Raw genomic sequence first — 15,694 nt, 5'->3', positions numbered from 1 at the left:
AAAAAAAAAATCAATCTATCTGCTTCATGTGGAATCTATAATCTCGATGTGGACTTCTGATCAAACATAACCAAAGCGTTAGTGGAGGGGGAAGGGCACGCAGGAGGGAGGTTTGCTCTGTGCTTCCTGGTTAATTTCTGGACATTTGGACTCGCATCCCAGCATGAATGGGAATATTCGGTGTATGTTATAAAGTTGAGAGCACGCTTCCCGAAAAGGTTCCTTTTTCCTGTTTCCTCAGACAGTGCAGGAGTCCAGAGTCTGTCCAAGTGTTTTCTTAAAAGCGCAAGGGAATAATAAATGTAATAAATTCACTACACCAAGGAAGTCTGTGAAGATTAATTTAAAAGTTCTTATGTTTCAATTATAAGAGAGCAAACAGTGTTAAATGTCAGTGACACATTAAATATTTTGGAAAGTATTTGGAGAAGCGCAGTTAGCTATGGTGACCTACGTTTCTCTGCACGTCTTTGGCAAAAGTCCCTTATGTATCACTTGCGATTGGTCATTGTAGAAATCTCATCCTTGATTTCACAACTTTCCATTGTCTTACCCCTCCATATCTCCATAACTTCCCTAACCCTACAACCCTCTGTGATAATGGCCTCTTGAACATTTCCCCCTTTGGATGCTGCACTATTGTTTGCCTTGAGTTTAAGCTCTGGACTTGCCTCCCGAAACATTTCCACCCCGTTACCTTACTTTGCACCTTTCAGATACATCTTTGAAAATTACCTCTTTGCCCGGGTCATCTCCTTACGGACCTCAGTGCAGTACTGTTGCTGAGTGGCAGAGTGGCTCAGTGGTTAGAGTTGCTGCCTTGTAGTGCAAGCGCAACTAGATTCAATTCCATCCTTGGGTGGCTGTTTGTGTGGAGCTTGCATGTTCTCCCTGGGTCCTGTGTGGGGCTGCTCTGGTTTCCTTGCACAGCCCAAAGGGGTAGAGGTTAGGTAGATTGGCCAGGCTAAATTGCCCACAGTGTGCAGGCTTAGGTGGATTAGCCATGGGAATTACAGGGATTGGGTGGGATGTTGTTCAGAGGGTTGGTGTGGACTTGATGGGCCTATTTCCCCTCTGTAGAGATTCTATGATTTTTATTATAAGGTTAGGATGGAGTGCTTTGGGACAGTTTTGTTGCATTAAAGGTGCTACATAACTGTAAGTTGCACTTGTTTCCTTTCACATTGTTTAATTGTCAGATGGAGGGTCCAGTTTGCTAGCTGCTTTCCTATTTAGAGACAAATAGTTGAGGTGAATGAAGGCTCGAGACACAACTATTCCTCAAGTTTGACTTTGAGAGAGTCCCGATGTGTTGTGTAGTTTTTACTTTCTGTTTTGTTTTGAGCTGAAAGTTGATATTGAGTTTTAGCCCCCCCCCCCCAACTCTGTTTTTGGTTGGCTCCATTTTTCAATTGGTTAGAGTTGGCTTTGGTGTTCTGTAGTCGGGCCTGAGCTTTGCTAGATGGAGTCAACATGGGTTGAGATTTACTTCCCCGAATGGGGGCGTCGAGTTGGGGATGGATTGACAGACCTGTCTCATTAATTTGATTGGGTTGAGTTGGGTTGATTGGCCACGGTTCGTCTGAGTTCTCACCTCCATTGTAACTCCGGCCCACCCTGCAGGTTTTACCATCCCCACACGTTCTCCAAGTGCAGTATTATGGAATACAAGGAGTTTCTACAAAGGGGTGGAGGAGCCTGCCTCTTCAACAGGCCGACAAAGGTAGGACTTGCTTCAGCGAGACGGAGATTGCTCAGTCAGTGCCCACTGGGTTTATTGGGTTGATGTCCCAGTCAGAATCTTAATTAAACCTGGGCTCCAATGTTCACATGTGGTGCAGGGTCAAGACCATGAGCCGGGGAGTTTTCATCTTCTTGTGCCCCAATCTCAATGGAGTGATCTAAATGATTCCTCCTGACCACTGCATTGCATTCTTTCTTTGTCACGCCGTAGTTTGTTGGCAGTGTTGCGCTTTTAGCTCCTTTAAGACCATGGGACGTAAGAGCAACAATAGGCCATTCAGCCCTTTCGTTCTACCCTATCATTTAGTGAGTTCTTCTGTTTCCTCCAAACAACTAGCACCGGGGTCAATTGTTTCTTGGGACTAATTGTTTTGCGTGGTACCTCAGACATTAGGTTGCATTAGCCCCAGTCCGTCTTCCACACCTGTGGGAGTCTGAGTGCCTTAGACTGATAACTCACTCTGGTGACAGTGACCTTATCATTCCAGCTCTCAGTCAATAAGTATTCCACTGCGGTCTCTCAAGCCTGTCCAGGCAGGAATTCCCAGGAACTATCCCTGTCAACACCCACAAGATGGAGGTGGAAGATCTGCTCGGGACACTTTGGGAGACAAACGAACAGTGAACGTGGAGTGAACCCCAGGGTGGGATTGGGCTGGATTCCCACATTCTGAGTCTGCCGGACAGGCCCCACTCCCCGTCATCCCCAGGCTCCAATCAGAATTACAGGCCCGGTTTTAATTTTCTCACCTCCCGCTGGTGTGAGCCTTGCTCCCTCTCTCTGTTCCTTTGCAGCTATTTGAGACCACGGAGTGTGGAAATGGATATGTGGAATCCGGTGAAGAATGTGACTGTGGACTGCGAGTGGTAAGCTTAAAGTGTGAGCTGTGCTGTTTCTCTGCCTGCTTTTTATTTTTGCGCTGCTCCCCTACGCTGCTCGCTGGTGTGGTAACACCTTGGTTTGATAGTGAGTGAATTGGCTAGGCCATTGATCAGCCATTCCCCGTGGTTCCGTGTGTATTTGTGACTGCCCCCCAGCCCCAAGGGACAGTCGCTGGGTGGGAGGCAAGGTAAAGGAACCAGGATTCAGACTGTATCTCGGCCTAGCAACACAAGGAGGTGGGCTGCCAAGGAATCTCGAGCATCCTCTGAGTCAGTGGAAAATACAAACCGGGAGTGTTGATGCTTCCCTGAAGTTGGATGCTCCCATCCAGGTTTGAACAGGACAGTCTTGTTCCAAAATTGCGGACAGGGTTCAGTTGGAGTCCCAGTGTTAATGCGGCACCATGCCCAGAGATGTGCACATCAAGAGTTGGAACGTTCACTCCTGTGAACATTCGCGGCCACAAACTCCCGACTCTGAGTCGATATCCTGCTGGAATGGAGGGACAACCTCCTCGCTTGGCAGTGTGCCGTCGGGATTCACATGCATAGGGAGTTTGGACCAGCCTGTGAAGGTGAAAGGAACAGGAGATGACATTGGTGCAGTGATCTGGAGTAGGGCTAGGCCCATGGGGAGCACAAACGCCAGTTTGGGCCAGCTGGGCTGAATGGCCTGTTTGCATCCATGCTGTAGCTTCTGTGTATGAATACCGTGGATGACCCTCCCTTGTTTCTCTCTGTTCCTTGCCCAGGAATGCTTCGGGAGCTGCTGCAAGAAGTGTTCCCTTGCCAACGGTGCCCACTGCAGCGATGGACCTTGCTGCAATTACACTTGCCAGGTAACGCATGCCAAAACAATGCAGCTTCATCATAATTCTGCAAAATGTAGTGATCTCCATGAACCAATCTCCTCACATATGCAGCTTGCTGGGACATGGGCAATTGGTAACAATCTCAAGGCTTCTCCTCAAGCCATAAGCTGTTTTCCTGCGGGAATTCGGAGCGTCTGGGCTGGCCCTGGCCTACCCCACCACCTACATTGGAACTACATGGCCCTTCAACCCAATTACGGCAAAGTTGAGGTGACTTCACATGTGATCTCTGTCTAGTTTTAGACAACTCCAGGACCAAGGAATATACGAGCAGGAATTTAACCGTCCCCCGCAGTATAACAGTGACTGCATGTGACTAAGTTCACTTCGCTTGGTATTGGAACGTTCTGGAACCTCTTATGGGTATGAAATACACCCCATTAGTGCAAGGCTTTCTTTCCTTTAAACGGAAGAAATGATTGTTAGTTGGGAATGCTGACTCAGTCGGTCAATTGGCGTACCATGCGGACAGCAAACCTGCCGCCACGTATTGTCCACCGCGCCCTGAAGTGCGTCACAGGAAAGTGTTACCGGGCAGATTTTTTTGGCGTGGATCCACGTGAGGAGGTTTTGAGATGTTTATAGAACAGAAGGTGGAGGGTCTTTGAGGTGGGTCTGAGAGGGGCCGGCGCAGGTAAAGAGGTGGTAAAGTTTGAGGAGGGTGAGTTTCAAAGCGTAGGGCCCCAGGCAGCTGAAAACCCAACCGGCACTGCCAACAGACAGTTAACAACGAAACAGTGCCTGAAATAACTCCACAGAGGCTGGTACCACGTTACACATGGGCATGCCTTGACTTTAGTACTGCCTCTTTCAGAGTCAGGTAGCAGTGTGTCAGTGTCTCTGACACTCCTGTTTGGTTTTTTTTAGTTTTTCTTTTGTGTGAAACATTCTGTTTATTTTTTTCAAATAAACAGTCCTGTTCCTTTTTTTATTAACCCCCGCACTACCGCCTAACTGCAGTAGTGCTTATTTTTTCCCCAGCACCCATGATGTGTGTGCAGGTGTGAGACACAGTGAGAGACACAAGGTGCACAAATCTTTATTCAATTTCCACCACCAGGAAGAAAGGAAACACCCGAGTGGCCAGTGACAAGCAGTGCCCTTCACATCAAAGGGCAATGCTGTGTGATCAAACAGTGAAGGGGAGGGCAGGAACTAAATCAAAATAGAGTTGGAGGGGGAAAGACACTCTTGTTTGTATCTGTCAGCTAGGGCTCCCTGATTGGACCAGATTAATAATCGAGGCGGGGAGGGGGGGAATCTCCGATTCTATGAGGTTACAGTCACTACAAGTGCATGACCTGTATCCGTGACGGATCTCGTAGCAGCAAGGCCAACATCCCATGAAAGAATACGGAAATGTGGCCCCCCCGGCTGGTTTTCCAATCCCCGGAGGAGACAGTTTCGTATTCGGATACTTTGAATCTCACGTTTCCAGTTAGCACATCAGCCTTCCGATGCATCGGGGGCGTGTGCCGTATGTTTCCAAATGATCAGAGGGATCATTGGTGACCCGCTCAACTCTCGAGGAACTGACTGCTAGGCTGGTTAAAAAGGACAAGAACCGTTCCCGATGGGGGACTGATTCAGCACCAGAACGTGCCCCCTGGCACAGTTAGGGGGCCCCTACACAGACGTTATGTGGTGCCAGTGAATCCAACACGGGACTGGGATACGAAATAGATCCAGGGAGCAGGATTCCAAGCCTGGTCTGAAAATATGTCTCAGACTGGACTACGGAGCCATCAGAGGCGGTGAAAGATGGGCTGGGAAGCCGATTGCATTTGGATAGAGCCTCATATGACCTCAGTGGGTCACAAAAGTTCTCTGCAGTCAAAAGAGTGTGTTTGACGTGTAGTCAAGCTCTGTGGAAAGGGCAGTGAGCTGACAATCAGTGAGCGGCCAGTAGGTGAACCTGCCGTAACATCCTGTGTTCTTACACCCAGTTCCTAAAACGAGGATATGACTGTCGGGATGCGGTGAATGACTGTGACATAGCGGAGTACTGCACAGGAGACTCTGGGCAGGTATGTATCGTCCGGGCTATCAAAGCGAATAAAGTTCTGGGGGGTGGGGGGGTGGAGGTGGGGAGGAGGATCAATGGTTCACTCGGCCTCCAATCCCTTAGCAACATCTCCCCTCGTGGTTGGCTGTGGACCGGAATTGCAAGTGTTCAGCGCTATTGGTTGCTCCGTTGTTTCAGTGTGATCTGACCCCTGTAAGATCTGTCTTGCCCAGGCTCATTACAAAGCAGTCAGGAAGGGGCCCTTTAGGAATAGAAGCTAGTTCAGGATGGAGGTTTGCTCGCTGAGTTGGGAGGTTCATTTGTCACCCTAGTAGGTAACATCTTTTGCAACAAGCAACACTAATGTCATTTACAAAATACCTTGCAAGGACTGTAACAAACACTACATTGGACAGACGGGCAGAGAACTAGCCACCAGTATACATGAACACCAACTAGCCACAAAACAACATGACCCTCACTCACTAGTATCCTTACATACAGATAAGGAAGGACACCACTTCGACTGGGACAACACATCCATCTTAGGACAAGCCAAACAGAGACATGCACAAGAATTCCTAGAAGCATGGCTTTCCAACTGGAACTCTATCAACAAACACGTTGAGTTAGACCCCATCTACCACTCCCTGAGAAAAAAAAGGATATGACATCACCACAGGAAATGACATCACCACAGGAAATGACATCACCAACCCAAAGAAATAAATAGAAAGCAGGGATCATGTACACTGCTTCGCCTGAGGCCCACTGAAGATGTTACCTAGTAGGGTGACGAAACATCTGGAAATGAACCTCCCAGCTCAGCAAGCAAACCTACACCCAGAACCTCAACCTGAGCTCCAAACTCACTAATAGAAGCTAGTGGTTCTCCTGAGGCCTGAGGCCTTTCTGAAGGACCAGAACTGTGGAGACCAGAATTCGGGGAAACCTGGCTCTATCCCAGTTCTTTGCTCTTTAATTGTCTCGGTCATCATTTAAGATCAGAGTGTATACACGAGATTCAACATTTAGTCATGATTGTTTCAAACAAGGTGATCTTACCATGTCCAGTTGATGAAGAGAGACGATCAAACAGCTTCACAATGAGCAGTACTGTTAAAACAGTCAGAGACAGCTATGGAACAGGAGTGCATCAGTATGCCTCTTGTGCATTTAGTTAAATTGTGGCCAATTCATATCCTAGCTTCATTAATGTGACTTGGTTCTGTTTCCCTTGATTGCCTAGCCCTCTCAGTTTAGAACGTTGTAAAATGGGCAACATATTTTGAGTGAGAAGGAGACTTTGTGAGATTTCCAGTATCCTTTGTTGAAGAAATTCATTCTGATATCACCCCACATTGACCTATCGTCACGTTTCAACCTTTTCGATCCCGGTGTCATTCTGTCTCCAGTCTGCCTCCCTGTCTCATATGGCATCTTATAAGAAAGACCCCTGACTCTGTTTAATCCTGCCATATTTCACAAGGAGCTCTGGGATAGATCACTGCAAGGCGAAGTCCAATTTTTCTGCCCTAACTACAATAAGATGTGACTCACACAGCCCTGGTCTCCCTGCACATAGGGCCCTGAACTTCTGACTGCCTGCACACCCTGGTTCCCTGTTCTGCTTCTACTCTGATATTTCTGCCACACTGTCCTTTTGAAAATCAATACAATCATAGAGATGTACAGCATGGAAACACACCCTTTGGTCCCACTCGTCCATGCTGACCAGATATCTTAAATTAATTTAGTCCCGTTTGCCAGCATTTGGCCCATATCTCTCTAAACCCTTCCTATTCATACCCTTCCTATTCATATATCCATCTAGATGCCTCTTAAATGTTGCAATTGTACCAGCCTCCACCACTTCCTCTGGCAGCTCATTCCATGCACGCACCATCCTCTGTGTGAAAATGTTGCCTCTTAGGTCCCTTTTATATCTTTCCCCTCTCACCCTAAACCTATGCCCTCTAGTTCTGGGCTCACCCACCCTGGAGTAAAGACCTTGTCTGTTTACCCTATCCATGCCCCTCATGATTTTATAAACCTCGAAAAGGTCACTCCTCAGCCACTGACACTGGGGAAAACAGCCCCAGATTATTCACCCTCTCCCTGTAGCTCAAATCCTCCAATCCTGGCAACATCCTTGTAAATCTTTACTGAAACTTTCCAGGTTTCACAACATCCTTCTGATAGGAGGGAGACCAGAATTGTACACACAATTCCAAAAGTGGCCTAACCAATATCCTGTAGAGCTACAACATGGCATCCCAACTCCTATACACAATGCTCTGACCAATAAAGGCATCATACCAACCAATGCCTTCACTAACCTGTCTACCTGCGACTCTAATATCACATCGTCTTTCCACTGGGCACATTGCTTGGCCTGAATGTTAACTTTAGCAGCTTCAGATCTCTCTCTCTGGCATTGGCACACAGGATGTCTGAATCCACTGGGGACCTAAACATCCACCCCCTCTCACACCAACGGGGGGGGGAATGGGGGGTGGAAAAGGGTTAGGAGAAGAAGGCGGGAGAATGGGGTTGAGAAACTTATCAGTCACGATCGAATGGCGGAGCAGAATCGACGGGCCGAATGGCCTAATTCTGCTCCTATAACTTAGAGATTTATGCCTTCGGGTTTAAATCTTTTGTGGTGCTGCCCTCCTGCTCTTTCCAACATTCACACCTTCCCCAGGCCCATCGTTCATTTCTTCACTTGTCTTATTCACCTTGCACCCTTTAGTCTATCCTGCCCTCCACCTCCCGTTTGTACTTTTCCTGCCCACTTTGTCCCTGCCTCTGCATCTCTTACAATTCCCATGAAAAGTTATGGACCTGAAGCATTGGTGGAATCAAGTGGGGTGCCCCTTAAATGTGGCGTAAGCACTAGCATGGATTGGTTGGGCCAAATGGCCTGTTCCTGTACCATACATCCCAAGGCAATGATCAGTTTTGATTGTGTTATCTTCTTTTTTTATCCACCAGTGTCCACCTAACCTTCACAAGCAGGATGGATATACCTGCGGCCTCAACCAGGTGGGTGCAGTTTAGCCTTCACACAGGTTTCTGTGATTCTAGAACAGGTTATGTCCTCTGCTTTTGGGGCGGCACGGTGGCTCAGTGGTTATGCAGGGATGGGGTGGGTCTCAGTGGGACTCTGATCGGAGGGTCGGTGTAGACGTGATGGGTCGAATGGCCTGCTTCCACACTGTAGGGATTCTCTGATTCAGGGGCTACACTGACCACAGATGTTTTACATCTTGCAGGGCCGATGCTTCAGTGGAGAATGCAAAACAAGGGACAACCAGTGCAAACTGATCTGGGGCTCAAGTAAGTGAACCATATGCTGTCCAGTGTCTGCCTCTGCTTCCCCCCCCCCACCCCTGGTAACAGTAACCTTTAAAACAAAATGCAAGCTCCCCACTGACCCCAACGAAGATTCACATGACAAGAGTTCATGTTCTGAGACCTTGACTGCAACAAACCAACTAAAGTCAACATTACTTAGAGGACATCTAATATACTAAAATATAAAAACAAATACACCCCTTATTTTTTTAAGCGATTATCTTATGCCACGTTTACATGTTGCTCTGCACTCTCAACTGACATGTTTGCAGGATTTGCTCTCTTTTATTCACTCAGAATTTGTCCTTGAAAACAAAGTTTCCTGCATTCAACACTTTGAGCACAGCCGTGGTAAGGTTCCACTGGCGACCCTGTGGTCTCCAACGGGTTAGAATCCTTGTTTGCTAGGAAGCGATTTCTCTGCTAGACATAGCAGCACCTGTTCTGGGTGTTTTTCCCCAGCTTTCAGGAGGACTGCCCCTGAGAGTCGTAGAGATGTACAGCAACGGAAACAGACCCCTTCAGTCCGACTCGTCCATTGTCAGCACCCGGCCCATATCCCTCTAAACCCTTTCCTAATTATATACCTATCCAGATGCCCTTTTAAATGCGGTAATTGTACCAGCTTCCACCACTTCCTCCACCTCCTATTTCTGCTGCTAAATCCTCTGCCTTGAAGAATCCATGACTCCCCCAGCACCCAGGCCTGTCTGACTGGCCCTGAGATATCACTTCACTGGGCAACCTCCAGTGCAGCCCTAATAATGGCCATCCATTCTGGGTGGCGCTGCTGGAGCTGTTGACCCTTCCGATTGGGTCAGCAGTCTCTGGGGCAGGGACACTGTCCTTCATGGGTCAGGAGGCTCATGAGCAGCCAATCAGTTGACTTTCATCCATCGTATGTAACCTTGACAACCATCAGCTGCCGAGGTGATGGCGGGGGAGGGGGGTATTGCTGTTCTCCTGCACTACCACCCCTCCCCAACCAAACACCCATGACCAGTCCATACTGGGTCTGTGCACATGTGGCGTACGTGGTTTGGTGATGGCTTTTCTCATCCACAGAGGCCAGGGGCTCAGACAAGTACTGCTACGAGAAGCTCAACACGGAAGGGACTGAGAAAGGGAACTGTGGGAAGGACGGTGAGAAATGGCTGCAGTGCAGTAAGCAGTAAGTAGGACCCCGGCGACGATGAAGAGGGCGCTCTGCCCCCCCCCCATGAATCCAGGCAGAGCCGCTGCTGAACGGGGAGTCTTGGGGGTGACAGTTTCACCTGAGGATGGGTCTGCGGTGAACTGAAAGAGCGTCGCGTGCCCTCAGTGTCTGACCTTGATGATAGTTTTGCGGGGTTCAGGCCCCTTTAGGCCTCATTCACTGGGGACAGCACCTATATCTGAGAGGCCTGATCGTGGCCATCTCATGTGGATCCACACCCTGCACTTGCAGAGCTTGCCAGGCTCTGCCTCTGCATTTCCATTGACCTTCACCGTGTACATTACGGTTATGTTGCCGAGGCCACGTTGTTTCCGGTGACGTGGTGCCCATCCTTCCCCCGCTGCCAGGGCAAACCCTGTGAGGAAGTGAACGAGCCAACCTTTGGTGGGGGGTAAAGCGTGTGATTTGGGGGGGGAAGGGGGGGCAGCATTTTGAGTCGGGATCGAGTGGGTGTCAGAGCCCCTCCCCGTGTGGGGAGTAGTCAACCGGTGGCGACCTTCCCCCAGACTGACCCATTCCTGGCCAACGGTACACTCGCCATTGCGTTAAAGCCAGGGGGGTGCCACTACGAGCCCATCCAGCTCAGGAGATGTGAAACCTGCAGTTCAATTAAGAGAGAGAGAGAGCACTTCACTCTCCAACTCTTCAAACTCTGAACCCAGCAGCTGCGCCGTCATTGTGCAGCTGCCCCCGCCCAGGGGAGTCTGTGTGTACAGCTCTGTCCCCACGGGGAGACGCGATGGTGGGTGAGGGGAGCTGGTGGATGTCCCAGAGTCTTATCTGGGCTAAAAAAACTCGCCCTTAAAAATCCCGCTCTTAGTCGCAGCACCTTTACCCCCAGGTTGTTGAACAGTTGACAGATGGGTAAAGGGTTGCTGCTTCAGGGTTGCAGTTTGCCATTGCCGGACCCATGCACCGGGGGTAATGCCCATTGCTGAAAGATTCAGTTGCAGTGTGGCACTGAGCGCAAACAGTAGGCAGGGGATGTGTGAGCAAGTGTCCCGACTCAACTGTTGAACTCAGTGTCGTTTCGATAATGGAGGGTTCTCAGTCAATTGTCAAGCCTTCTCCATTGACTTAAATTATTTTCCTGAGCGAGTGGAGGGAGGGGTCCAAGTCCAACGGCAGCATGGTGGCTCAGTGGTTAGCACTGCTGCCTCACAGCGCCAGGGACCCGGGCTCGATTTCCGCCTGGGGTGACTGTCTGCGTGGAGTTTGCACATTCCGCACAGGTTCCCTCTGGGTGCTCCGGTTTCCTCCCACAATCCAACGATGTGCAGTTTAGGCGCATTGGCCATGCTCAGTTGTCCCATTGTGTGAGATGCTTTTGTCAGTGGGAAATGGGTCTGGGTGGGTTACTCTTTGGAGGGTCGGTTGGGCACACTGTAGGGAATCTAATCTAATTACAACTGAAAATATTGCACGGGGCAGACAGAACCTTGGCTACCATTTCCTCTGAAAAGCAGTCCATCTGACAACATAGCACCTCTCTATCTCTCTCTCTCTCTCTGATGTACTCCAGTCTCTGGTGTACACAGAGAGCTTGAGCCCTTCACTATTGAGAAGATCATGGAACCGCTGCAGCGCAGAAGCAGGCCATTTGGACCATCCAGTCCACCCAGACCTATCCCTGTAACCCTGCATTTCCCATGGCTAATCCACCCACCCTGGACACTTTGAGGCAATTTAGCATGGCCAGTCCGCCTAATCTGCACATCTTTGGGACTGTGGGAGGAAATTGGAGCTCCTGGAGGGAACCCGCACAGACATGGGTGAATGTCCACACAGTCACCTGAGGGTGGAATCGAACCTGGGTCCCTGATACTGTGAGGCAGCAGTGCTAACCGCTGAGGCACTGTGCTGCCCCAGAAGGCGGGGAATTTTCTCCTTGAATTGCTGCTGTCCATGTGGTGTAGATGGTGCCACAATTGCCGTAGAGATCGATAACTGTTCAAAAGAAAGGTATTCCCACAAAACCAACCACAAGAAAGCTGCTGGGCAAGATATTACTTCATTAAAACTTTCACTACATCAGATCAAATGAAAGTAACACAATTCAAACATTCAACAATGCATAAATATTTTTTTCCCATCCAAGGGTAATTTTCACTTTGACTAGTCGATATGACAAGGATATACCTCACACGCTAAAAGCACACGCGTCACCTCCCACATGAATACGATACCACATGCAATCTCACAACTCAACCTGGCCTCTGGTCTGTGAGATCTCTCACGTACAGATCAATGGATTTGGTTTGAGAGTGGCTTTGACCATTAGTCGAATTCTGCCTGATGATCCTGGATGTGGTTAATATTCAAACAGTACATTCCTAAAGTACCTACTTAGCTATGTTCGTGACAATCTTGATGCCACAGTATTCCCAAATATTCCTTTCACTAACCCCTTGGCTGCCTCTAACGGCGGTCTTTCTAATTCACAAGTTCTGGTTTTTTTGTTTGTCTTCAGCTTTCTGTTCTTTTTAACTGTACAGCACACACAGTAACACAGCCCTCACTCTATTCCCCATGCTTCCTCAGCCAGATCGATTCAGAATTGCGGCTGAAATTCAGTCATCTAGTTAACCATCTATTTACCTTCGACTTCAGCTCCGAATCCGCTGAGGTCGCATCAGCATTTCTCGAAAGTGAAATGCTTGCTAAGAAGCCCGATAACACCCCTTTCAAAATGCTTTGGAATCAAAGAGAGTGCTCACAGATCGACAACATAAAACATTTACCAAAATGCAAACGTGCCATCACGGTACAGCCACAATGCTGTTACGGGTGGAGTGATGCTGAAGGAGAATTCCAGGATTGTGATCCGCTGAAAGTGAAGGAATGGTGATATACTTCCAGATCCAGATGTTGTGTGATTCGGAGGGGAACTCGGTGATGTTGCAGTGGAGGTAGCTGTTGTGGAAGGACCCCCAGCAAGTTGCCTCAGTGCATTTTGACTATGACTCCCGCTGTGTGCGAGTGGACAGAGGTAGTGACGTTTTGAAGCATGGTACCAGTCAGGCTTTGTCCTGCTGAACGTCTTGGAGTGGTTTCGGAGCTTTGCTCAACGAAACAAGTGGAGAGCGTCCCATCACACGTTCCCTAACATGTGCATTGGAGAAGCTCGGTAGAATTTGGGGGAAAAGTCAGGAGGTGAGTTACTCACTGCTGGATGCCCAGCCTCTGACCTGCTCTTGTAGCCGCAGTGTTTTTCTGGCTGGTCCAGTTTGGTTCCCCTTCACCGGCGTTCCCAGTTTGTGGCCTCCGGATCAGGATGACCGCATTGAGTATGACCAGTGAGGCAGCTGGGTGGTTCAAGTGGTGGTACAGGACCTCCTTCTGACCTCACTGCTCCATTAGCTGTGAGATAGCTGTCTGACTGCAGCAAGGAAAGCTTTTCTGGGGCAGGAGGGTCAGTACCACGTGGACAGCAACTTAACATATTTGCCAGATGACCCAGGACAAGAATGACAGTGATCTGCAGTTCATGGTAGGGTGGTGAAAGCAGATTCTTTTGTGACTCTCCAGAAGAAATTTAACTAGCTTATTGAGAAGGGAAGTCTATTGCTGGGCTGTGGGGATGGAGCGAAGGGACTAACTGGATCTTTCTGAGGGCTAGTGCAGACACACTGGGCTCAGTGGCATCCTTCTGGGGTTCAGGAATATTCTTTGAGATGGTGGTGAGTTCCCTTGACTATGTTTAAAGGAGAAAGCAAAAAAAAAAGAATTAAGTTAAAAACGGAGTCCCGTAGTGATCAAGAGCAATTGTTTATGCTCAGCTAGTGATGGTAGATAGGATTGAATTTGTTAGCGGTTGCCTTATCAAGTTAAGCCTGGGTCACAGTAAAGAATTGAACTCATGAACACTACCACCCTACTTTATTGGCTGAAGAACCTCTTCTGGAATGTATGGTTCTGTGACCAACCTAATCTGGCAGGGTTGAGGGAGGTAGTGTGGACAAATGCAAGAGCACCGTAACTACATCTTAGTTACAATTATCTACAGCAGATACACCAAGCCGTCGGCCTTGGGATGAGAAGCCGGTGAGATTCTATGTGTGCCTGATATCCTCCTTGCACAATGTTCAGTCCCACTGCTATCGTCAGAACAGCGCAATAGAATTCAATTAGCTCCACATCACCTAACAGATCAACCCTCTGTTAATTTGCAATTACCCAAAAGCCTGTTGCCTGTGTCCTAACACACACCAAGTTATACTGACACCCACCCTGCGCTCGCTGACCTACACCGGCTCTTAGTTAATTATCACATCGATTTTAAAATTCACATCCCTGTTTCTGAATCCCTCCAGGACATCTCCTTTTTCTAACTCTAACCCGGGGAGATCTCTGCACTCTGGTCACTCGGCCTCTTAGGCATTCCTGTTTTTAACCATGTCTTCAGTTGCCTGGCATCCAGGTTCACCTTCCCTACACCGCTCTCGGACTTGCATTCCTCCTTCAGTGTGCTTCTTCAAACCAACTGCTTTGACCCTGGATGGTAGCTAGGTGACAAATGCTCCTGTGAAGGGGAATTTCCTTATGTCAAAGATGCTTTATGGCTGTCAGGTATCAAGCAGGGGGCTGAGATAATATTATCCTTGTGTTGTTACTCGGGACAGTTTCTATTCCAGCTCCATGAAGCATTGAGAGAGAGAGGAAACAAACAGGGAAAGGGAATATTTCCTCAGCGTCTAATGGTTTGTTGAGAGGAAGTGGTGAACAAGGGAAAGAGCTCTTCATTACCTCTACCAACGACATGTTGAGCAATTGTTTACCTGAACATACGGTGCTCTTGTGGTGACAGGGGCCTCATTTTCACTTTGCCCCTGTTGCAGAGATGAACCTCAATGTCTAGATTCCCCTGCCTTTCACATTAACCATTCTCCCTGGGAGCTGCATAGAACGTACAAGCTCAGGATGTGAACAGACGAGGCTAACTGCAGTAACTTTGCTCTGGGGGGAGGGGGAATTAATGGTTTTTTTTTAATAGTGTGCTGCCCTGTCAGTTGCTGAGCTGTCACTGACTGGAGTGCAGGGTTATGGCTGTAACTCCGTGAGCATGGAAGTGCCTGTAAGTTGCCGATCATGTGGTCGTATCAACAGCCTTGTTTTTCTCTCTCTCTCTCTGTCCTCCCTCCACTGCTGCCTTCCCTGATATCGCACACCCTCTGACCTTCTCCACGGCAGTGATGTCTTCTGCGGCTACCTGCTCTGCACTGGCGTTAGCCGAGTGCCGCGGATCGGCCGTCTCCTTGGTGAGATCACACCCACCTCCTTCTACCACCAAGGCAAGCTGGTGGACTGCAGGTAGGTACTCAGTGTTCTGGTGGCTTCTGTTTCTCAGGGTTGGGACGGACTACTCTTGCTTGGTATTGAAAAGGCCTATTTGAAAACCTGCTGGGCTGGATTCTTTTTGTGCTATTTATGATGGAGCTTTGAAACGAGTGCCATGTGCCGTGTGCAAAATGCAGGGGTATTCTTTCATCTCCTTGGCAGTTGTGTAATCAGTGTTTTTTCTCTCCATACATGCATGTGAATATGTGTTTGTGTACATGTGTGCACGAGTATATATGTTTGCATATGTAACACCCATGTATAATCTATGTGTGCTAA

At 48.6% G+C, this 15,694-nt stretch overlaps 1 protein-coding gene across 1 annotated transcript in view; it reads left to right on the top strand.

Moving 5' to 3' along the window:
* Nucleotides 1-15,694, top strand: part of adam23a (ADAM metallopeptidase domain 23a) — a 154,650-nt gene that overhangs the window by 121,599 nt on the left and 17,357 nt on the right. Inside the window, exons 15-22 of the mRNA XM_060828093.1 lie at nucleotides 1,624-1,723; nucleotides 2,539-2,610; nucleotides 3,378-3,464; nucleotides 5,444-5,524; nucleotides 8,500-8,550; nucleotides 8,781-8,844; nucleotides 9,928-10,033; nucleotides 15,269-15,388. Coding sequence (XP_060684076.1) covers nucleotides 1,624-1,723; nucleotides 2,539-2,610; nucleotides 3,378-3,464; nucleotides 5,444-5,524; nucleotides 8,500-8,550; nucleotides 8,781-8,844; nucleotides 9,928-10,033; nucleotides 15,269-15,388 — 681 coding nt within the window. The remainder of the gene's footprint in view (nucleotides 1-1,623; nucleotides 1,724-2,538; nucleotides 2,611-3,377; nucleotides 3,465-5,443; nucleotides 5,525-8,499; nucleotides 8,551-8,780; nucleotides 8,845-9,927; nucleotides 10,034-15,268; nucleotides 15,389-15,694) is intronic.

Source organism: Hemiscyllium ocellatum, chromosome 7, assembly GCF_020745735.1.
Source record: "Hemiscyllium ocellatum isolate sHemOce1 chromosome 7, sHemOce1.pat.X.cur, whole genome shotgun sequence".
Taxonomy (NCBI): domain Eukaryota; kingdom Metazoa; phylum Chordata; class Chondrichthyes; order Orectolobiformes; family Hemiscylliidae; genus Hemiscyllium; species Hemiscyllium ocellatum.
Note: the sequence above shows the minus strand (reverse complement) of the source record. Positions and strands in the feature narration are given on the sequence as shown.